At 37.3% G+C, this 25,235-nt stretch overlaps 1 protein-coding gene across 1 annotated transcript in view; it reads left to right on the top strand.

Annotated features, from left to right (window-relative positions):
• Positions 1-25,235, top strand: part of ADAMTS3 (ADAM metallopeptidase with thrombospondin type 1 motif 3) — a 288,657-nt gene that overhangs the window by 218,351 nt on the left and 45,071 nt on the right. The window contains exon 5 of the mRNA XM_061191451.1: positions 2,851-3,050. Coding sequence (XP_061047434.1) covers positions 2,851-3,050 — 200 coding nt within the window. The remainder of the gene's footprint in view (positions 1-2,850; positions 3,051-25,235) is intronic.

The raw sequence follows: 25,235 nt of genomic DNA, 5'->3' as shown, positions 1-25,235 counted from the left end.
TCAATTTACATTCCCACCAACAGTGCAAGAGGGTTCCCTTTTCTCCACACCCTCTCCAGCATTTATTGTTTGTAGATTTTTTGATGATGGCCATTCTGACTGGTGTGAGGTGATAACTCATTGTAGTTTTGATTTGCATTTCTCTAATGATTAGTGAAGTTGAGCATCCTTTCATGTGTTTGTTGGCAATCTGTATATCTTCTTTGGAGAGATATATCATGTTCTTGGATTGGAAGAATCAACATTGTGAAAATGATTATACTACCCAAAGCAATCTACAGATTCAGTGTAATCCTTATCAAACTACCAATGGCATTTTTCACAGAACTAGAACAAAAAATTTCACAATTTGTTTGGAAACACAAAAGACCCCGAATAGCCAAAGCAATCTTGAGAACGAAAAACGGAGCTGGAGGAATCAGGCTCCCTGACTTCAGACTATACTACAAAGCTACAGTAATCAAGACAGTATGACACTGGCACAGAAACAGAAATATAGATCAATGGAACAGGATAGAAAGTCCAGAGATAAACCCATGCACATATGGTCACCTTATTTTTGATAAAGGAGGCAAGAATATACAGTGGAGAAAAGACATCCTCTTCAGTAAGTGGTGCTGGGAAAACTGGACAGCTACATTTAAAAGAATGAAATTAGAACACTCCCTAACACCATATACAAAAATAAACTCAAAATGGATTAAAGACCTAAATGTAAGAAGTATTCTTGATTGAATAAAAGCAATGGTTGAAAGAAAAAGACGTCCTTCTTCCTTCTCAGGTTCCTCATGCAATGAAAAAATAGATTCTCTTACCAAAAAACCACCTATTTAAGGAGGGATGCAAAGGCCAAACCAAAGGTATCTTAGAGCAAGATGAACTGTCCTTCTGAAATAAGTATTCAGCCTTCTTCATTCATGTATCAGACTTAATGACATGATGACATTTCTAGTATATTTCCATTGGATACTGCCACTGACAGTTCTGCCAAAAAGAGCCATTTTTAGAACTGGGAGCTCATGTATGAATTTCCTATTTGTACGCTAGCTATCACAACCTTTCACATTCTCCAGTGTGTGAAGGGACTGAGGTTGAATAGTAAAGCTGTTTGCAGGTGTAGTCTCTTGCCCTCAGTGTGGGTTTACAGCTCTTAAAAACAACTTTTGAGGAAAGCTTTCTGTTTGATGTGGATGGTGGTGGGAGTTATTTACGTATTGTAGAGCCAATGTGATTCCCTGATGAGCAGAAAAATCCCAGTTAATGATCTAGCATTTGGGCTTGGGTCAAGGTAAATTACAGTATAGCTTTCAAACCTGAGTAGTCATATTCAGAGGCTGTGCCCATACTTGTAGGGGAGGGTGCTGGTGTTTCTCTGTATTTTTTAAAAGTGAAAAGGGTATGAGTGAGATCTGTACTTCTACTACTTCTAGTCCCATGTGGCTAGGGCTTGGTCATCAATCTTCTTGACCAAGAGACACTGCTTTTTCCCCCTCAACTTTACTAACACCACAAAGATGGAGAGGAAAATGCCTATTCATTAATGTCAGACACTGCTTCAAATGGCTTGCAGGCCTCAGTACAACATTAAATAAGCCTCCATATAAAGCATGAGTCAGAAATGGTTCTGTCAAACTTGTTTTTAGATATGTGATTGTTTTAGTCATCAAGGCAGTATGTAAAATAAAATCCTTTCCAGGTTTTATATATTTGAAATGGGAATGCGTATTCTTTCAGTTCTGTACCGGCAGTTTTGATTAATATCTTTTATTTTAGTATTCAAATAACATATTTTATTTTTTAATTCACCAAAGCATTTTCTTCACCAAAACTATGGTAATCTGAATCTAGGTAATTAGATAATCTAGATAACTAGAACCTGAGAATGCCTCTCACTCTCTTTCTCTCCAGGTAGATAGATAGACAGATACAGGTAGATAGATAGATAGATAGATAGATAGATAGATAGATAGATAGATAGATAGATAGATAGATAGATGATCTAGAGATATGTATGTACATAGATATCTGTATATCTCTCTGTGTGTATCTATGTATATGTATATCTGCTTGGAAAGTAAAAATACTTAAATTTCTTCCACAGCATAAAATAGTTTATACTTTTATATTCTTCTGTTATAGGTAATTTTCTGACTGATTTTTTACTTTGGTATCTCACAGATTCAGATATACAGCTATCGAAATGGCCTGCTATCCAGAAGATGGCCAGTACAAATGTGGAAGACCTATACTGTCTGCCTAGCAGCATTCACTAGAAAACCACACTCATAAGAAATAAAGTAATATATGGTCACTGATAATCATACCACTAAATGCTATTTGTTGTGTTGCCATGCTATAATTTGATTTTTAAGTTAAGGCTACTTGAAAAAGAAGCAATTTAGATTTATGTGATACAAATTCCACACTCCATAATTAAAGTAACTTAACCACTGTAAACTTATCAATCTGTGAACTTTAAATTTATAGTCTCCGTTTATTTAATAGCTACTTAGCCCGCGTATGTTCTGCACCCTTTGGCTCTGCCCTGAGGATACAGCTGGAGGAAGACTAAATACTCTGTTCCTCCTGGAACAGTCGGTCTGGCTGGTGACACTGCTTTCTATGTAGTAATATTATTTTGCCCTCCGTGTTGCTGTTCTGTGTTGAATTTATAGGAGGTCTATCTGAACACATGCATGTGCACATTATTTAAGGAATAAACTGAAAAGCTACATCCTGGTGACTATGGATGATAATTATAGGCCCCCAAGAAGATCTTTTTTTGTAAGAAGTTACTAGAAGGCCCATTGGGGAAACTGAAATGCCTGGGTTCCTTTTGTTTCTTAATAGAATCGGATCTGGAAGGCCTTGATGATCTAGGTACTGTTTACAGCAGCGTTGGCCAGCAGCTGAATGAAGCCATGAGGCGACGCAGACACGCAGGAGAAAACGATTATAACATCGAGGTGCTGCTGGGAGTGGATGACTCTGTGGTCCGTTTCCATGGCAAAGAGCACGTCCAAAACTACCTCCTCACCCTGATGAACATTGTGAGTAGTGACTCCTTTTTGAGGTTTTTTTGATCTTTTAATTCACTTCCCCTGTTTTGCTAGAGTCTTTTGGAAACCTCTGTGAGGTCTCCCATGACTGCGCCCCACATCCAAAACGTGTCCATAACTGCATTCAATTCAAATATTGATCTACATATTTAACATACAAGATAGTTCTTTCCAGCATCATTTTGCATCCCAGGATGATGAGGAATTATTTAGGCCTGCTAACTCTGTGTGGATGCTTGTTGTTAGAGCTTTTGAATAGAGTAATGTTTTTCAACATTACAATTGAAGGTAATATATGTACAAAGCACAGTCAGCTCTTGACACAGTGCTGCCCTGGAAGTTATAAAGGACTCTTTTTAAATTTGTTCTTTATGTCTTCTTTATTAGCCTTACTCTTGTCCAGAAGAAATTTAGTCAGTATCCTCAAACTGGTGTTCTTTTTTTCCTTGTGAACTGGCAGAGAGCAGTTGAGGAGAAATAATATATAAATCATCTACTTCTAAAAGATAATTGAGATTGTAGTATACTCTATTTTATATGTTTTATTTTCTAGAATTGTAAAATACATATTATATTGATCTGGCAAATTTAGTACCTAAGCCTAGTCTCTCTTTCAGCTTTTGACTTTTAATGTAATTCTTTGGGTATTTTACCTTCTTTTTTTCCATGCTTAAAGTTAGATTTCCAACAGTTATACTGGAGAAGAAAAATTATTAGTTTTACTTATCATGAGTTTATTCATCCTAATACTGAAGCCAATATATTAAAAATATATTTTGTTCATTGAGATGCTAATGTATAAAATTCTACATATACCATGTCTCTGTGAAATGGAAAATGAGTATAGAAACTCAGACACATTTTTATTTGTTCATTGGCACTAATTCCCATTATGAAGACTGATTATCACGCAGAAAACAAATTCCTGTGGAGATGCTGTTTTTACTTGCATTATGCATTGTGCCCCTGGGCTGCTTTCTCCTACCACTAGAGAGGCAGTCAATCAGGATAGACCTAGACCCTAAGGGGTGCTCAGACCTACAGGAGGCTCTTGGAGTAATGCAGCAGAGACTCAATACGGTCCTTGGCCTCACAGTGCTTATAATTTAGTCAAGGATAAAAAAAGATGCAAAAAAATGCAAAGGTTGAGCGATAAAAGGCATGGTATTGTTAAGATATATCGGGAGGCACTGCATTATAAATTCTTCAAGACTTTAGAGGGAGCAACAGCCATAGAGTTGTGAAGTGTTGAGAGTATTATATTGGGACTTAGAGGAGGCAGAGGCGTTACCTCTAGCTCTGTTCCTGGTTGACTTCGTGACCTTAGATAGTCATGTCCCTTCCTGGGGTTTAGTTTCTGTATTCATAAAATTGAAAAACTGTACAAGATGTTCACTAATTCTCTAATTCATCAGGAAGCTGGAGGTTAAACTGAGTCTTTAGGGCTTTGTTTTCGGGGTTTTTTTCATTTGTTTTCTTTAGTTTTTTAAAGGGCACATGGAATTGTAAAGGTTTTCTAGGTAGGCTCCATTGACAAGAAAGTAGAAATGAATATAGTATATTCACCAGACAGTGAGCTTAGGTGTCAAGGAATAAACAAAGTGCTGCAGTTTTGGTTTTACAACCATCGAAAAAGGACTTTTGTTTTTAATACCCTTAAATGGGTTAAGTAATAGGCTGAGTCTCTGGCTCAAATATTAGAAATTATTCTAAAGCTAATTGAGCATCAGAGAATGGAACTGGAAAAGAGAAAATAATTTTTCAAACTTAATGAGTTCATTGCATCTGAAGTAATTAATGTAGGTAGAGGTCTTGAGGAGATAATAATAACAGTCCCCCCTTCCCTTCCCAAGTTTAGAGCCAACTGAAAGACATGGTGAACAGACAGATGGAGAATAAATAGTTTTATTATTTATAAGAGCTGAATTGCACATGACTTAAATTTACAGCCACAAAGATTTTTCTTATTCTAAATCAGTGATTCTCAGCGGAGAGCACTTTGTCCTAGCCCCTTCCATCAGGGATATTTGGCAATGTTTGGAGACATTTTTGGTTGTCATAACTGGGAAGGGATGCTACTGCCACTAGTAGGAGACACCAGGGATGCTGCTAAACCATGTACAACACAAGGGCAGCCCTACACAATAAAGGAATATGAATTATCCAGTCTAAAACATCAACAGTGCTAAGGTTTAGAAACCTTGTTCTAAATTAGACAATCTTACTCACAACCCCCCATCTCTATCTGACTGGATAATTTCAGGTTTCCTTTATAGGACAGATAGAGAGCTTTAAGCATGACAGAAGACTGAATCTCTTTCTTTCCTCCCCGCCCCCCTCCCATTGCCCTATTGTAGACTGTTAGATCTACAACACTGAGATGAACATGCCCTATCTCAAATTTATCAATTAAATAAGAGTTGGAGGCATGAAGAAAACCAATAATGATATTCTAATGAAACTACCTCATGGAAATTTGAAGCCAAGAAAATTGGGTTTTTTCCCTAACGATGTTGGAATAATTATTAACTCCTATGCTAGCCATTTTATGACTTCCCATGGTTATCTAAAATCATGGCTCACCAAACTCAAGCCCTACACAAGCACAGAGGCTTTCTTTACATGCCACATAGGTTCAGACAGAAACTGTAGAAGAAAATTGACAGCAAAAAGTGTATTTCCTTGCATTGATATGGGGAGAAACGTGTCCCTATGGTAGAGGAAAAGCACAGTTTCCATTAGTCTCCTTTGACCTTTACCTTAGTTAACTAGTCAGCAAATATGCTCTTCTTTTAGTTTACCTGGTAGTCAAATATAGTCTCCATATCAAAACCCAGGTGATATTTACCACATAGTTCCTGAACCAAGGGAGTACTTTGAGGTCCCAGTGATTTGCTTCATGGTTGTCTCTTTAATTTAAACTGAACTCCTTTTCAAAGGGATGCTCGTATTTTATTTCATACTTTCTTATCTTGAAAAGGGTTCTTAAATTATTAAATGTTAAATATATGTTTAGTGAAAGAATGGATAAATGAACAAATGAGTGTAAATAACATAGAGGTAGATTGTGAACAATCTTGAGAGGCAGAAACTCTGGACTTGAAATAAGAGGATATAAATGACAAATGAAGGCTTTAATCAGCCTAACAATGTAATGAAAGCAGTGTTTAGGAAGTAAATTAGCATTTATTGGGTGTCTATATTTTTTTCAAGTATATTGCAAGATGGGAATTATTATTACCTTTTTTTTCTAGAGGAAACAGAGGCTTTAAAATGTCAATAAAATTGAGGTAAATTTTTTAAATTATTTGAAGTTTGTAAAAGAGTCTCAGATAATGATAATGTGGCGATGGTAACCATCAAAAGAAGACAGGGTGGAGCTTCTGTGTTGTTGAACACATCACAGTGCTGGGAGGGTGAAAGCCTGGAAAGAGCGTGGAAGCTCTGTACCCCTCCCCCAGGACCTTGCCTTATGCATCTCTTCCATTTGGCTGTTCCTGAGCTGCATCCTTTATTTTAAACACCTGTAAATGTGTAGGAGGCGGCAGACTATAGAGGAAAGGCAAGACAATCTTGGGTCTAAGCCTGCCCAAGGTGAGAGGCCTTGTAGATACAAGTAGCAACATCTCAATGCCTCGGTTTCCTCACCAGTGAGATGGGGATAGCAGTCCTGTGCTCACAGGAGAGTTCAAAAGAAGAAAGGAGAGTGTGAACATAGCATGTCTAGAACTGAGAAGGTGCTTAGCAGATGGCCAGTTGACATTTGCTCAACTGTTGTGGGAGATCTAAACAAGGAGCACAGCCTCCCACCCCCATTTGATGCCCCTGATTTTCCCAGACTCTCAGAGCAGAAAACACCAAGGGATTTGCTCAGGGTGATGTATGGAGCCTGGGATGGAGCCCCATCTCAGCCCCCAATCTCATGAACCCTGTTCCCTTTTGCCACTGATGAGCCTGGATCAGAATCTGGAGAGAAAGGGATGCAGACCTCACTGAGCTGGTTTCATTGTCAAGAATAACCTGGAGAGGGGAGCAGGCACAAAGCCTTGCTCCCTTCCTGGGACCATTTTCTCCAAAAAGTAAGAGTCTTACACTGCTGGAGGAGGTGCAACGAAGCCTGTTGTGTTCAGGGAATAGACAAAGACCCATTGCATCTAGGGGAAGGGTAGAAGAAAAAAACTCTACCCCAGTGTTTAGGGCAGAAATAGGTCTTGGGGGAAAGCAGCTGCCATGCTGTGAGAACACTCAAGCATCTCTGTGGAGAGGCTCATGTGAAGAAAAACTGATACCTCTGGCCAATAGCCAGCATCACTTTGCCATCTGTACAGGTAAGCCACCTTAAAGGTGAAATCCAAGATATGAAAACAACCTAATTGTCAATCCATGGGTGAATGAAAAGAAAATGAGGTTTATACACAAAATGGAATATTATTCCGCCTTAAAGAGAAGAAAATCCTGCTACTGGCAACAACATGGATGGAATTGGAGGCCATTATGCTAAATGAAATAAGCCAGACACAAAAAGACAAATACTGCATAATCTCAGTTATATGTGGAATCTAAAATATTCAAACTTATAGAAGCAGAGACTAGAATGATAATTGCCAGGGGGCAGAGGGAGAAGGAAAATGAGGAGGAGATGGTCACAGAGTACAAAGTTTCAATTACACAAAACAAGTTCTGGAGATCTACTATGTAGCATAGTGCCTATAGCTTACAATACTATATTGTATACTTATAGTTTTCTAGGAGGGTAGATACTATGTTAGGTGTTCTTACCACAAAAAAATTAATTAATAATAAAGGAGCAGGAGGAAACTTTGGGAGGTGATGGATATGTCTACGGTCTTGATGGTGATGTTCGTTTCGTGGGTGTGTATTTATTCCCAAACTCATTGAGTTATATACATTAAATATGTACAGTTTTTACATGTCAATCATACCTCAGTAAAGTGGCTTTAAAAAATAATAAAATGAAAAACAAAAGTGGAATCCTTATATCTTTTGACCCCAGTCAAGCCTTCAGTTGAACAGCCCCAGCTGACATCTGACTTTGACTTCATGAGAAAAACCAAGCTAGAGTCACCCAGCCAAGTTTTGCTTCCAAATTCCTGACCCATGGAAACTGTGAGAGAATAAATGATTGCCTCTGATTTAACAAGGTAGAAGGAGGAGGAGGTAGGGTTATTGGGAGGTGAAACTTGTTTAGAAAATTCGTTATATTTAATTTTAACTCAGATTAATCATAGTTTAAGTGTAACCAAGGAAAGCACTTAAAACACAATATATTATATGTCACGAGTAATATTAAATAGCTTTGGTTTATCTGCTGTTTTAGATTAGCCATACTAGTTGCCACCTCTTTGACACAAATATGTTTTGTTTTAGGGCCACATTGCCTAGTGATAGTGGTGACTGCGCATATGAATGTGGTAAAGTTCCATAGGTGATTCGTTGTGCGAATCTGGGGATTTGGACACTGGAAAGACAGCTCACTAAATTAGCACTTTTCTCTGGGGGCTCAAGGGTCAAGTGAACAAGTCTGAACAGGCCCCAGATGATTTTGATATGACTCCTTAAGAGGGGAGAGATGCCCTCCATCCATCCTGCAGCTCCTTTGTGAATGAATCATTGAAGGCGAGAATTGTCCGTTGCCTTGCATCTCCTTTTATTTTTAACTCTTCCTTTTTGTAGATCTCGAAATTTCTCCCAGACTCATCTATAAAGAAAAAGTAAACAGATATGAATATATTTTAAAAGAGCATGACTAATGCCCATTCTTAGGTTCTTGAGAAGCTTTTTATATTTCAAATAAAAGATATGTGATATATAGTAAGTCTTTTTTAAGAACTCGTGTCGTATCTTGTTATACTGAGAGATTTTCGTTTTACTATTTTGTAACATTGCTGACTTGCTGGGAAAGTGGTTCTCAGCTGTGGAGCATATCTCCTTCTACAAATGTTGATCCATTGCCTACTATGGGCAAGGCCTACCTTAGACATAGGGTATAAATATCCCAATGAACACAATAGAAATTCTCTGCCCTCTTGGTGCTTGGACTAGGAGACAAGTAATAGTCAAAAGAAGAAATAAATGTGTAATATTTGGTAGTAATAACTGCCAAGAAGAAATATAGATAAGAGTAAAGGGATATTGTTGAGGAGAGAGAAGGAGGGACTATTTTGAATAGGAAGTTAGGGAAAGCATCTCTGACATATCATGTAGGCAGAGATATAGGCATTCTGTGAGGAAGAGAACCAGGCAAAAAACTGGAGAAAGAGTGGTCCGGTCTGATGAATCATGAACTGTAAGAAAAAAGCTGCAGAATCAAGAAAAAGGTACCAAACCAGGAGTGTTTGGGATACAGACTTAAGAGTAATTGTTTTTCAAGCATAATGGGTAATTTTGATGAACACCCCTAGTTAAAAATCACAGTAGGACAATAAATGACAAGAACTGAGAGGAGAGAATGGGGGGGAAATCTTTGACAATAAAGAAATAGAAATGAAATTCCTTAGAATGAAAAATTTAAGTAATTAGACTATCCTGGAAATTTCCCCCAAATTTTGTTTTTCCTTGTATCTTGATAGCCAAATACTGTTGGCAGAAATTTGTTATCTGAGCTACAGTGAAGCTCAGCTTGCTGAACTCTGAGTATTCTAGGCTGGTAAGAACTTTTTCTCAAGCTGAATATAGTTTTCTTTTTAAAGTCTTTTGACTTGTTAATTACTAACTCAAGGGCTTTATGCCCTTATACTATTTCTTTTCTATGGGATATGTCTTAACTGCTGCAGGGGAAAACATAAACCTTGCTGAGAGGGAAACCAGTGAAATGAAAGGAATAGGTACCAAGTCTTCTTTCTTAGTATATGATGGAAAAGAATGGTTCCTGGCAATATTCTGAAGGTAAAAGGAGGAAATGCCCTAAAAAGTTTTTAAATGGTCTTGACTTACAATCATAAAAGGCGAGGTGGAAGGCTATTTAATGAGCAAGAACAAAAGAAAGTAGAATTTCAAAGACTGATTCTATCATATAAATTTTTCATCGCTTAAGTCTAATGTCCTATAACTCAAGCAAGATTCATGAAGCTCCTTCTAAGAAATCAGTTTAGTGTGATTACTATAACAGAAGTCTGTTTTCTAATGTGTTTGTCTTTTCAGCCATTTGTTCTCTCTGCCAGAGGTCCTTTAGGTAAAAGTTACCATTGATATGTCCTAGCATAGAATCACACTTTAGAACTCAGGAGGAAACAATAGAGGTGATCCTCTATAACATTTCCTTTTTGAAGATTATGGAGATTGAGGATAATTGTTAGGTTACTTACCTAGTGTCAAGTACCTAGTTGCAGGGCCAGACTGGTTTTGTCTCTGGCTCCCATTTTAATTCCACGTCACTTCAACATTTATGTTAATAGCCATTAGTACACAGTTTTCAAAAATATATTTGAAGGACACTTTGTGATGAGAATTGAAGACATGTACTCATTAATGCTTCAGATGGGCCACTCAAAAAAGTAGGCTATAATGGTAACTACTGTGTAACATCATAGTGACTTGCAGGAATGAAGAAAATACTGCTGACTTTTACTCTTTTCTTAATTTTCTGGCTTGGTCCATAATCATCGCCTCAAACCTCAAAACTCCAACTAATCAAAATAATACAGCAGTCATAATGTATGTATTAGTAGCTAAGAACAATGGTTTTGAATTTTTTTAGAGTCTTGGATTTATTTATGAATTTGAGGCAAACCATGAAAATTGTACTTAAGGGGAAAATAGCACTTACCATTTAAGAAAAACAAAGCCCACTTGAAACTCATCTAGGTTAAGAACCCTGTTGTAGACCCAAATTAAAGTAGCTCCCAATTGCCAAATCTGAGATAATATGAGCAAAAAAAAAAAAAAAAAAAAAAAATGATAATAATGAATTATAATACATACAACAAAAGAGTCTCCATATTTTAAATTTTTATTGTAGTATAGTTACTTTACAATGTTGCATTAGTTTCTATTGTACAGCAAAGTGAATCAGCTATATGTATACATATATCCCCTCATTTTTGGATTTCTTGCCCATTTATGTCACCACAGAGCATTGAGTAGAATTCCCTGTGCTATACAGTAGGTTATCATTAGTTATCTATTTTACACATAGTATCAGTAGTGTATATATGTCAATCCCAATCTCCCAATTCATCCCACCACCACCCCTTTCCCCCTTGGTATCCATACATTTGTTCTCTATGTCCATGTCTCTATTTCTGCTTTGTAAATAAGATCGTCTATACCAATTTTTTCAGATTCCACATATATGTGTTAATATACGATATTTCTTTTTCTCTTTCTGACTTATTTCACTCTGTATGACAGACTCTAGGTCCATCCACGTCTCTACAAATGACCCAATTTCATTACTTTTTATGGCTGAGTAATATTCCATTGTATATATGTACCACATCTTTTATCCATTCCTCTGTTGATGGACATTTAGGTTGTTTCCACGTCCTGGCTATTGTAAACAGTGCTGCAATGAACATTGGGGTGCATGTGTCTTTTTTAATTATGGTTTTCTCTAAATGTAAGGCCAGACACTATAAAATTCTTAGAGGAAAACATAGGCAGAACACTCTTTGACATAAATCACAGCAAGATCTTTTTTGACACACCTCCTAGAGTAATGAGAATAAAAACAAAAATAAACAAATGGAACCTAATTAAACTTAAAAGCTTTTGCACAGCAAAGGAAACCATAAACAAGATGAAAAGACAGCCCTCATAATGGGAGAAAATATTTGCAAATGAAGCAATGGACAAAGGATTAATCTCCAAAGTATACAAACAGCTCATGTAGCTCAATATCAAAAAAACAACCCAATCCAAAAATGGGCAGAAGCCCTAAATAGACATTTCTCCAAAGAAGACATACAGATGGCCAACAGACACAAGAAAAAATGCTCAACATCACTCATTATTAGAGAAATGCAAATCAAAACTACAATGAGGTATCACCTTAACACCAGTCAGAATGGCCATCATCACAAAATCTGCAAACAGTAAATGCTGGAGAGGGTGTGGAGAAAAGGGAACCCTCTTGCACTGTTGGTGGGAATGTAAATTGATACAGCCACTATGGGGAACAGTATGGAGGTTCCTTAAAAAACTAAAAATAGAATTACCATATGAACCAGCAATCCCACTGCTGGGCATATACACACAAGAAATTCTTGTGAGTTAATACTGATGTAAATAAATGACTATGTAAATTATTGCCTAATATAATATAATATAATAACTGACTAAGTAAATGGGGGGCATTTCTTCCCTATAGTAGAATTCCAGCTAATAAATGTAGCAGAAATGATAGAAATTTTAAAACTTGCTAATTGCCAAACACTACAATAATAATTTTTGCAGGGAAGTACCATCAACGAATGACAAATTAGTGGATGATTAGTGGATGATTAGTGGATGAAAATATAATGAGAAATCGGATATATACATAGTCTCAAAGTATCTCCTCACAAAGGACTTATTAATCACAAAGGGAAAATGAGTAACTTTACATTTGTGAAACCTGGCAGACAGCATCTTAACCACAGGGTCAAAATTAATCTTACCCCTAATGAGTCACATTAACATCCTGTGCTCTAGAGGGCACAATATCACTTCTGTGCTATTATAGCTCATAACAGAATTTAATCATGAGGAGCCATCAGAATAACTCAAATTGAGGGGCATTCTACAAAATAACTGACCAGTACTCTTCAAAACTCTCAGGATCATGAAAGAAAAACTGAGGAACTGTCCCAGATTCAGGAAGACTAAGAAGATATGGCAACCGAATGTCATAGATTGGATCATGGACCAAATAAAGGATATTAGTGGGACAATTGACAAAATTTTAAGTGGGTCGTTAGATTAGTTAATTGTATCACATTAATATTAATTTTCTAGATTTGTACTGTATACTGTGATTTTGATAAATGTTAGCATTTGAAGAACCTGGGTGAAGGGTATGTGGAAATTCTTTGTTCTATATTTTTACCCTTTTTTGTAAGTCTGAAATTATTTCAGAAGGAAATTAAAGATAAAATTAAATGCATTAAAAGAACCCCTTATTTGATTTTTCCCTTGTTTCATTTACTGTGTTTTTAACTCTTAAAGTTTATAATATAAAATTATATTTTTGGGAGACTTCAATTATGGGTAGAGATAGGTTGTCAGAGAGAGTGATTTGTGTATTTTTGCTAACCACAACATGAGAAAATATGCACTGAATATGTGATATAATAGTAAATAAAATCAATATTGAAATATTGAAAACCATTACTCTTAAACATCAACTTTCATTAAAGCATAAGTGACATACAATATGTATTTTAAGTGTACCAGTTTGATGAAGTTTTATTAAAAATTATATTTTTTTGTTTCAGCATAGTTTTCTTCCAGATACCTTCAGAGTTGAGAGCAAGCAAATTAAGTCTTGACTGTCTGTCCTTCCTTTTCTCAGTAAACGACTCTCTTAGGCACCCAGTTATTCAAACCAGAAACCTAATATGATAGAGATGCTTTTCCCCCTTGGGGATGCACTTTACTAGGGGAAATTAGGTTTGTAAATTAGTATGTATAAAGCAATCTAGAAAGTGCTAATTGATTGAAAACAAGTATAGATTCTGTGCTATGGAGGAAGAATATTAGAGATGTCTTTGAAATACAGGAATGAGGAAGGATATGAAGAAGAAGTATGCTTGAACTAGGCCTTGAATGTTAGTTAGAAGTTAGGTCTTTGAAGATGAATGACAGTTAATTCCAGACAGAGAAGATAGTTGAATATTCAAAGCTCCAAAAAAATGCATAGTATATACTTGAATTTGGCTACATATAGGTTGCATGAAGGAAATTAATGCAAAATAAGAAAATGAAGTGAGATAGATAGCAATTATAGAACTTCGCAGAGAGGTTTCTCCTCTTTGTTTAGTTCTGTTTAAAAACTAGTTATTGAGCCAATAGTAGGTGGATATTTACTATGTTTAAGACATTGAGAGAATATAAAGAAATTCTTGGCTGGTTAAAACCATGAAGCACAGAGTTTGGTAAAGGTGATGAAATGAAGACTGCTCTTCTAAATGTTAGTTTGATTTGAAGGAAATACAAGCTGGTGCTAGAGGATCATGCCATTTTGCTCTCGTTGTTGCTGGAGCTGGTTAGTTTTTTACCAAATTATTGAGTGAAAGTCAATTAAAAGGACATAAAAGACATATGTTCCATCTACTCTAATCCTTTTGGAAGCTAGAATTTCTCTCAGCCACTACAACACCTAACTAGTATTTACCATCATTTGTCTTGACTCTGGGAATCATTGGCACTTTTCTTTCTTTACATATTCATTTTTACACATTTTGGTGATGAAGGTTGAAGGCATCGCTATCTTACTGTTATCCTTTCTTTGTCTCTTGCAATGCTTTCCTTTTTAATATATCCATTTATGATAGGATAAAGGAAAGGTTAGAGAAGTATTAAGATTCCAAGATTGACTAAAATTTAACCCACCTAACTTGCTTCCAAAAGCAATCCAAAAAGTAGATCCTGTGTTGGTTTTCACAGTTGTTAATAAATTGGCATCAGAATTTGAAATCCACATATAGTGGCACTACTGGGCAAAATATCACATGAATATAATTTGTGTAAAAGTGAATCTATTCATTAAACATTTATTGAACCATCAGTACAATGATCCCTGCCCTCAAGAAGCTTATAATATAAAAGAAAAACCAAGAATCGTGGGATTTCCCATTTGGAAGAACCATAAAAAGTATATTATTATAATCCCTTCACTTTATAGATGACGAAATAACAGCACACGTATTCTATACTGTTTTGGTTACAGCGGTTATTGTTCGTCAGAAGAAATAAGATATATTGGCTTCGTAAAACCTCATCTTTTCACAATTTCTTTTGTGTTCAGAACCAAGGCAATGGGTAATAGATATCCTGGCAATTAAAATCCACCTTCATGCCTTTGTTCTTTGGTCTCTCCAAAATAACTCCTTCCCATTGTTCCTTCCTCCCCCTGCATCCCCATTTTTCTTTTCTGGTAATATTTCATTTATCAAGATCAGGATCAACTATCAACTCCTGTGAACCTTAAACAAATCATCCCCTCCTTATTATAAAATGTGTGAATTCACTGGCAGCAGCTCTCTGATAGGTTGTTTGCTCCTTGGGTGCAGTTACTACACATTATTAAGCTTCACATTCACAACGTCTAAAACACTGTCTGCAATATTGCCACATCCAATACAATTTTAACTGGTTTAGTATTTTAACAAATATTTTAATGCTGTATACCAAGCATTTAGTTGGGAACACAAAAGAAAGAACACGTATTCAGATTACAGATTGGTGGGGAAATCAAATAAACACATCAAAGATTGTGATAAGAGCTATGCAGGGAAGGAACAGTTTGCTTGGAAAGGGAATAACAGGGCTAACGGGTGATAGGGATTATACATAGACAAGATGGTCAAGAAAGCCTTCTCCCAAGAAATGATGGTTAAATTGAGATTTAAAATGAAAGAAAGAGCCAGTCATTGAACAAGGACAAGTGTTTTAGTTACGAAAAGAAAGCCACTGTGGCTTGAGTCCAGTGTACAAGGAGTCAGGTGCAGCTTGAAGAAGAGGGCAAGCAACTTTCAGGTCATGGGAGGAGATTGAATTCAATTTTAAGCAAATTCATGGAAAGCCATTGAAAGCCTCTTTCTGTGTTGTAAAGAATAGATGGCAGCGATCTAGGGACAAGAGGACAGATCAATTAGAAATCAACTGTACAAATTGTGAAATTTTTTGTTCTAGTTCTGTGAAAAATGCCAGTGGTAGTTTGATAGGGATTGCATTGAATCTGTAGATTGCTTTGGGTAGTAGAGTCATTTTCACAATGTTGATTCTTCCAATCCAAGAACATGGTATATCTCTCCATCTGTTTGTATCATCTTTAATTTCTTTCATCAGTGTCTTATAATTTTCTGCATACAGGTCTTTTGTCTCCTTAGGTAGGTTTATTCCTAGATATTTTATTCTTTTTGTTGCAGTGGTAAACGGGAGTGTTTTCTTAATTTCACTTTCAGATTTTTCATCAACTGTAGATGTCTAGGCAAGAGAAGATGGTTTACTGGACAATGGTGATTGCAATAATAAGGGAGTATTGATAGTAGAATCAATAGAATTTGTCAGTGGATCAAATAGGGGGCTGAAGGAAAGGGAGGAATCCACCATGATTTACACTTTTCTGGTTTGAATACTGCTGGATGTTGGTGCCATTCATGTAGATGGGGTAGTCTACGAAAAAAAAAATAGATTGTGTGGAATCAAAGTTAATGATGAAATCTTTGAAGATGTTTGAAATTGTCTAGTTTCAGGTCTAGATTCAAAAGAATGATTTAATGTTGTTGAGGATGGAGGCTTATACTACTACCAACTAAATTTTAGCCTTTGCTCTGAGCCTGGTCCTGTGCTAAATACTCCACAAGAATTATAGAAAATTCTTCAACTATGAAATATGTTCATTTTCAGTCCTAGTTTGTAAATTAAGAGATTGAGATTTAGAGAGTTTAGGTGACCTTTCCAGAGTCAGTCAGCTAATAGGTGGCACAGCCAAGACTTGAGCCAGTACAGATCTTTCTGCCTTCAGAATCCAGTGTGCTCTTCCTCCCTAAGATTCACTGCCTCTTGTTACAAAATCGAGGCATTTTGTATATCCATTGCCAAATAAAACTCTGTCTTTCCTTTACTCATTCCTGTGTCTTGTTAGAATACCATTCAAGTCATTGAAGTTGAGAATTCAGTTACTTGTCTGGTTGAATTGAACCAGCTAGCAATCTAGTTTAAGATTCTCCCTAACAGGATGATAAAGCAGATTCTGCAGTTAAGGGTGTGGGTTGTTTTCTTTCAATGTGCCAGATATTCCCTGTCACCAACACTTTGCTGTGGCAGGTATCCTTGTCATTTGCTAAGATCTATGAAGTGATCTGGGTCTGTTGTGCCCTGCAGAGAATTGAGTCAATGCCTTAATCTCAGGATTCACCAAAAGAAAAGAAAACAATTCATTTAAAAGGATGGCTCCCAGTATGAAAAAAAATCTTGTAATTACAAGTACTCATTGATAATTAAAAGAGAATTCAATTTTTTCATATACTGAAATTGGCCATCTGTGATGGACAATGAACTAGTAACTCACAGATGTGTTTTCTGGACATGGCAAGCTTCGCTACTTAATACTCTTACAAGAAAATTTATACTCCGTGGAAGTACTCTAGTCCTAACAGAGCATTAATGGACTTATTCAAGGGTTAGCAAATAAATGTGGTTATTGGTTACTTAGTGATGATTCAGTCTCTACACTGCTTTTAATTTCTTAACTAGTGTTTCTGAAAATGCTGAATGTGAGTGCAACACAGATTTATCTGGGGAGTATACATGTTCAGGAAACTTGAGCAAATCATGCAGCAGTTTTCTATTTTGGGTTATTATCTTTAATCCATTTTTTACAATTGAATTCACATCAGTCCTCTAGACATTTATTCACCTAGCATACATACCTTCCCATAGGCCAAGTCCTGTTAGATTCTAGGGAGGCAAAAATTAATAAAATTTAGCTCCTTTTCGCAAGAAGCTAACTCTAGCAGTGAAATAAACAAATAAAGAAATAATAATTAAAAGTGATAGTTTCTTCAAAAGATTCAGCCACAAAGTACTGTGTAAACATTAATTGAAAAGAAGGGGATGTGGTTTGGCAAATAATGCCATTGGCAAATGAAATTTTCATAGAGGATGTGCCACCTGAGTTGGACTTTAAAGACTGAATTGGCATTTCCCAGCTAGAAAAAGAGAAGATGGGTTTTGGAAGATGGGGAACAGATTTTAAAAGGATTCTAAAAGTGGTAGCTCATAATGTCTTTGGAGCCACTGGAGGTGTGTCTGTAGGTGAAATTGAAGAGTATTTAGGGGAGATGGCAGATGAGGCTGGGTAGAGCATCTGGGGCTACCTTTAGAAAAATGTAGGTGCCATCCTAAGGAGTTTGAATTTCCCCTTGCTAATGACGAGGGTTTATGAAAAGGGTTTTAAAGAAGATTAGTCTGTGTTTGAAAAAGAGAATTCTGGATGAATTCGAATGATTTGGAGGAAGAGACTCTGTTAGACACTGTGCTATAAACATAGACACATAGTATCTAAGTGTCAGAAATAGGGGACAAACCATAGTTCATCTGCCTGCAAACTCCTTATGGATTATACTCCCCTCCCTGCTGCAACAAACTGTCTTAATGTCTCCAATGTGGACAGAACACACCAGGTCACAGAGACACTTTGGAGTAAGCACACATCAGTTCAGTTGCCCCTTAGATAAACATGTACGCCTTCCCTGGAATATCCTGTACCTGTCATTCTGGAACACAGTCCCTTCATCACAGGTTAAATTAATATGACATGATATCCACACAGTGTTGCTGCTTCAGAAGTCCCTTTGATTTTTTTTTTTTTAGATTTGTTTATTTTATTTATCTAAATCTTTTTTTTTTTAACATCTTTATTGGAGTATAATTGCTTTACAATGGTGTGTTAGTTTCTGCTTTAAAACAAAGTGAATCAGTTATACATATACATATGTCCCCATATCTCTTCCCTCTTGCATCTGCCTCCCTCCCACCCTCCCTATCCCACCCCTCTAGGTGGTCACAAAGCACCGAGCTGATCTCCCTGTGCTATGGGGCTGCTTCCCACTAGCTATCTATTTTATATTTGGTAGTGTATATATGTCCATGCCACTCTCTCACTTTGTCCCACCTTACCCTTCCCCCTCCCCGTATCCTCAAGTCCATTCTCTAGTAGGTCTGCATCTTTATTCCCATCTTGCCCCTAAGTTCTCCATTTTTTCTTCTTTTTTTTTTTTTCGATTCCATATATATGTGTTAGCATACAGTATTTGTTTTTCTCTTTCTGACCTACTTCACTCTGTATGACAGTCTCTAGGTCCATCCACCTCACTAAAAATAACTCAGTTTCGTTCCTTTTTATGGCTGAGTAATATTCCATTGTATATATGTGCCACATCTTCTTTATCCATTCATCTGTTGATGGACACTTCAGTTGCTTCCATGTCCTGGTTATTGTAAATAGAGCTGCAATGAACATTTTGGTACATGACTCTTTTTGAATTATGGTTTTCTCAGGGTATATGCCCAGTAGTGGGATTGCTGGGTTGTATGGTAGTTCTATTTTTAGTTTTTTAAGGAACGTCCATACTGTTCTCCATACTGGCTGTATCAATTTACATTTCCACCAACAGTGTAAGAGGGTTCCCTTTTCTCCACATCCTCTCCAGCATTTATTGTTTGTAGATTTTTTGATGATGGCCATTCTGACCACTGTGAGATGATATCCCATTGTAGTTTTGATTTGCATTTCTCTAATGATTAATGATGTTGAGCATTCTTTCATGTGTGTGTTGGCAATCTGTATATCTTCTTTGGAGAAATGTCTATTTAGGTCTTCTGCCCACTTTTGGATTGGGTTGTTTGTTTTTTTAATCTTGAGCTGCATGAGCTGCTTATAAATTTTGGAGATTAATCCTTTGTCAGTTGCTTCATTTGCAAACATTTTCTCCCACTCTGAGGGTTGTCTTTTCGTCTTGTTTATGGTTTCCTTTGCTGTGCAAAAGCTTTTAAGTTTCATTAGGTTGCATTTGTTTATTTTTGTTTTTATTTCCATTTCTCTAGGAGGTGGGTCAAAAAGAATCTTGCTGTGATGTATGTCATAGAGTGTTCTGCCTATGTTTTCCTCTGAGAGTTTGATGGTGTCTGGACTTATATTTAGGTCTTTAATCCATTTTGAGTTTATTTTTGTGTTTGGTGTTAGGGAGTGTTCTAATTTCATTCTTTTACATGTTGCTGTCCAGTTTTCCCAGCACCACTTATTGAAGAGGCTGTCATTTCTCCACTGTATATTCTTGCCTCCTTTATCAAAGACAAGGTGACCATATGTGCGTGGGTTTATCTCTGGGCTTTCTATCCTGTTCCATTGACCTATATTTCTGTTTCTGTGCCAGTACCATACTGTCTTTATTACTGTAGCTTTGTAGTATACTCTGAAGTTGGGGAGCCTGATTCCTCCAGCTCCATTTTTCTTTCTCAAGATTGTTTTTGCTATTCAGGGTCTTTTGTGTTTCCATACAAATTATGAAATTTTTTGTTCTAGTTCTGTGAAAAATTCCACTAGTAGTTTGATAGGGATTGCATTGAATCTGTACATTGCTTTGGGTAGTAGAGTCATTTTCACAATGTTGATTCTTCCAATCCAAGAACATGGTATATCTCCCCATCTGTTTGTATCATCTTTAATTTCTATCATCAGTGTCTTATAGTTTTCTGCATACAGGTCTTTTGTCTCCTTAGGTAGGTTAATTCCTAGATATTTTATTCTTTTTGTTGCAATGGTAAATGGGAGTGTTTTCTTAATTTCACTTTCATATTTTTCTTCATTAGTGTATAGGAACACAAGAGATTTCTGTGCATTAATTTTGTATCCTGCTACTTTACCAAATTCATTGATTAGCTCTAGTAGTTTTCTGGTAGCATCTTTAGGATTCTCTATGTATAGTATCATGTCATCTGCAAACAGTGACAGCTTTACTTCTTCTTTTCCAATTTGGATTCCTTTTATTTCTTTTTCTTCTCTGATTGCTGTGGCTAAAACTTCCAAAACTATGTTGAATAATAGTGGTGGGAGTGGACAACCTTGTCTTGTTCCTGATCTTAGTGGAAATGGTTTCAGTTTTTCACCATTGAGGACGATGTTGGCTGTGTGTTTGTCATATTTGGCCTTTATTATGTTGAGGAAAGTTCCCTCTATGCCTACTTTCTGCAGGGCTTTTATCATAAATGGGTGCTGAATTTTGTCGAAAGCTTTCTCTGCATCTATTGAGATGATCATATGGTTTTTCTCCTTCAATTTGTTAATGGTGTATCACATTGATTGATTTGCATATATTGAAAAATCCTTGCATTCCTGGGTTAAACCGCACTTGATCATGGTGTATGATCCTTTTAATGTGCTGTTGGATTCTGTTTGCTAGTGTTTTGTTGAGGATTTTTGCATCTATGTTCATCAGTGATATTGGCCTGTAGTTTTCTTTCTTTGTGGCATCTTTGTCTGTTTTTGGTATCAGAGTGATGGTGGCCTCGTAGAATGAGTTTGGGAGTATTCCTCCCTCTGCTATATTTTGGAAGAGTTTGAAAAGGATAGGTGTTAGCTCTTCTCTAAATGTTTGATAGAATTCGCCTGTGAAGGCGTCTGGTCCTGAGCTTTTGTTTGTTGGAAGATTTTAAATAACAGTCTCAATTTCAGTGCTTGTGATGGGTCTGTTCATATTTTCTATTTCTTCCTGGTTCAGTCTCGGGAGGTTGTACTTTCTAAGAACTTGTCCATATCTTCCAGGTTGTCCATTTTATTGGCATACAGTTGCTTGTAGTAATCTCTCATGATCCTTTGTATTTCTGCAGTGTCAGTTGTTACTTCTCCTTTTTCATTTCTAATTCTGTTAATTTGAGTCTTCTTCCTTTTTGCTTGATAAGTCTGGCTAATGGTTTATCAATTTTGTTTATCTTCTCAAAGAACCAGCTTTTAGTTTTATTGATCTTTGCTCTTGTTTCCTTCATTTCTTTTTATTTCTGATCTGATCTTTATGATTCCTTTCCTTCTGCTAACTTTGGGATTTTTTTTGTTCTTCTTTCTCTAATTGCTTTAGGTGTAAGGTTAGGTTGTTTATTTTAGATGTTTATTGTTTCTTAAGGTAGGATTGTATTGCTATAAACTTCCCTCTTAGAACTGCTTTTGCTGCATCCCATAGGTTTCGGGTCGTCGTGTTTTCATTGTCATTTGTTTCTAGGTGTTTTTTGATTTCCTCTTTGATTTCTTCAGTGATCTCTTGGTTATTAAGTAGTGTGTTGTTTAGCCTCCATGTGTTTTTATTTCTTACAGATTTTTTCCTGTAATTGATATCTACTCTCATAGCATTGTGGTCGGAAAAGATACTTGATACGATTTCAATTTTCTTAAATTTACCAAGGCTTGATTTGTGACCCAAGATATGATCTATCCTGGAGAATGTCCCATGAGCACTTGAGAAGAATGTGTTTTCTGTTGTTTTTGGATGGAATGTCCTATAAATATCAGTTAAGCCCATCTTGTTTAATGTATCATTTAAAGCTTGTGTTTCCTTATTTATTTTCATTTTGGATGATCTGTCCATTGGTGAAAGTGGGGTGTTAAAGTCCCCTACTATGATTGTGTTACTGTCAATTCCCCCTTTTATGGCTGTTAGTATTTGCCTTATGTATTGAGGTGCTCCTATGTTGGGTGCATAAATATTTACAATTGTTATATCTTCTTCTTGAATGGATCCCTTGTTCATTATATAGTGTCCTTCTTTGTCTCTTGTAATAGTCTTTATTTTAAAGTCTATTTTGTCGGATATGAGAATTGCTACTCCAGCTTTCTTTTGATTTCCATTTGCGTGGAATATCTTTTTCCATCCCCTCACTTTCAGTCTGTATGTGTCCCTAGGTCTGAAGTGGGTCTCTTCTAGACAGCATATATATGGGTCTTGATTTTGTATCCATTCAGCCAGTCTGTGTCTTTTGGTGGGAACATTTAATCCATTTACATTTAAGGTAATTATCGATATGTATGTTCCTATTCCCATTTTCTTAATTGTTTTGGGTTTGTTATTGTAGGTGTTTTCCTTCTCTTGTGTTTCTTGCCTAGAGAAGTTCCTTTAGCATGTGTTGTAAAGCTGGCTTGGTGGTGCTGAACTCTCTCAGCTTTTGCTTGTCTGTAAAGGTTTTAATTTCTGCATCGAATCTGAATGAGATCCTTGCTGGTTAGAGTAATCTTGGTGGTAGGTTTTTCTCCTTCATCACTTTAAATATGTCCTGCCACTCCCTTCTGGCTTGCAGAGTTTCTGCTGAAAGATCAGCTGTTAACCTTATGGGGATTCCCTTATGTGTTATTTGTTGCTTTTCCCTTGCTGGTTTTAATATTTGTTCTTTGTATTTAATTTTTGCAAGTTTGATTAATATGTGTCTTGGCACGTTTCTCCTTGGATTTATCCTGTGTGGGACTCTCTGTGCTTCCTGGACTTGATTAACTATTTCCTTTCCCATATTAGGGAAATTTTCAACTATAATCTTTTCAAATATTTTCAGTCCCTTTCTTTTTCTCTTCTTCTTCTGGGACCCCTATAACTCGAATGTTAGTGCGTTTAATGTTGTCCCAGAGGTCTCTGAGACTGTCCTCAGTTCTTTTCATTCTTTTTTCTTTATTCTGCTCTGCAGTAGTTATTTCCACTATTTTACCTTCCAGGTCACTTATCCGTTCTTCTGCCTCAGTTATTCTGCTATTGATCCCTTCTAGAGAATTTTTAATTTCATTTATTGTGTTGTTCATCACTGTTTGTTTTCTCTTTAGTTCTTCTAGGTCCTTGTTAAACGTTTCTTGTATTTTCTCCATTCTATTTCCAAGATTTTGGATCATCTTTACTATCATTATTCTGAATTCATTTTCAGGTACACTGCCTATTTCCTCTTCATTTGTTAGGTCTGGTGGGTTTTTACTTTTCTCCTTCATCTGCTGTGTGTTTCTCTGTCTTCTCATTTTGCTTAACTTACTGTTTTTGGGGTCTCCTTTTCACAGGCTGCAGGTTCATTGTTCCTGTTGTTTTTGGTGTCTGTCCCCAGTGGCTAAGGTTGGTTCAGAGGGTTGTGTAGGCTTCCTGGCAGAGGGGACTAGTGCCTTTGTTCTGGTGGATGAGGCTGGATCTTGTCTTTCTGGTGGGCAGGTCCACGTCTGGTGGTGTGTTTTGGGGTGTCTGTGGCCTTATTATGATTTTAGGCAGCCTCTGTGCTAATGGATGGGGTTTTGTTCCTGTCTTGCTAGTTGTTTGGCAAAGGGTGTCCAGCACTGTAGCTTGCTGGCCGTTGAGTGGAGCTGGGTCTTAACGTTGAGATGGAGATTTCTGGGAGATTTTCGCCGTTTGATATTACGTGGAGCCGGGAGGTCTCTTGTGGACCAGTGTCCTGAACTTGGCTCTCCCACCTCAGTGGCATATCCCTGACGCCTGGCTGGAGCACCAAGAGCCTGTCCTCCACACGGCTCAAATAAAAGGGAGGAAAAAAAGAAAGAAAGAAAGAAGAAGGTAAGATAAAATAAAATAAAGTAAAATAAAGTTATTAAAATAAAAAATAATTATTAAAAAAAAATTTTTACATAATAAAAAAAAAAACAAAAAACGGACAGACAGAACCCTAGGACAAATGGTAAAAGCAAAGCTATACAGGCAAAATCACACACAGAAGCATACATGTACACACTCACAAAAAGAGAAAAAGGGGGAAAAAAAATATATATCGTTGCTCCCGAAGTCCACCTCCTCAATTTGGGATGATTCGTTGTCTATTCTGGTATTCCGCAGATGCAGGGTATATCAAGTTGATTGTGGAGCTTTAATCCGCTGCTCCTGAGGCTGCTGGGAGAGATTTCCCTTTCTCTTCTTTGTTCGCACAGCTCCAGGGGTTCAGCTTTGGATTTGGCCCCGCCTCTGCATGTAGGTCGCCTGAGGGCGTCTGTTCTTCGCTCACACAGGACGGGGTTAAAGGAGCAGATGATTTGGGGGCTCTGGCTCACTCAGGCCAGGGGGAGGGAGGGGTACAGATGCGGGGCGAGCCTGCGGCAGCAGAGGCCGGCATGACGTTATAACAGCCTGAGGCACGCCGTGCATTCTCCCGGGGAAGTTATCCCTGGATCACGGCACCCTGGCAGTGGCGGGCTGCACAGGCTCCCGGGAGGGGAGGTGTGGATAGTGACCTGTGCTTGCACACAGGCTTCTTGGTGGCTGCAGCAGCAACCTTAGCGTCTCATGCCCGTCTCTGGGGTCCGTGCTGATAGCCACGGCTCGCGCCTGTCTCTGGAGCTCCTTTAAGCGGCGCTCTGAATCCCCTCTCCTCGCGCACCAGGAAACGAAGAGGCAAGAAAAAGTCTCTTGCCTCTTTGGCAGCTCCAGACCTTTTCCCGGACTCCCTCCCGCCTAGCTGTGGCGCACTAGCCCCTTCAGGCTGTGTTCACGCCGC

This window comes from Eubalaena glacialis, chromosome 5 (genome assembly GCF_028564815.1).
Source record: "Eubalaena glacialis isolate mEubGla1 chromosome 5, mEubGla1.1.hap2.+ XY, whole genome shotgun sequence".
Classification (NCBI taxonomy): domain Eukaryota; kingdom Metazoa; phylum Chordata; class Mammalia; order Artiodactyla; family Balaenidae; genus Eubalaena; species Eubalaena glacialis.
Note: the sequence above shows the minus strand (reverse complement) of the source record. Positions and strands in the feature narration are given on the sequence as shown.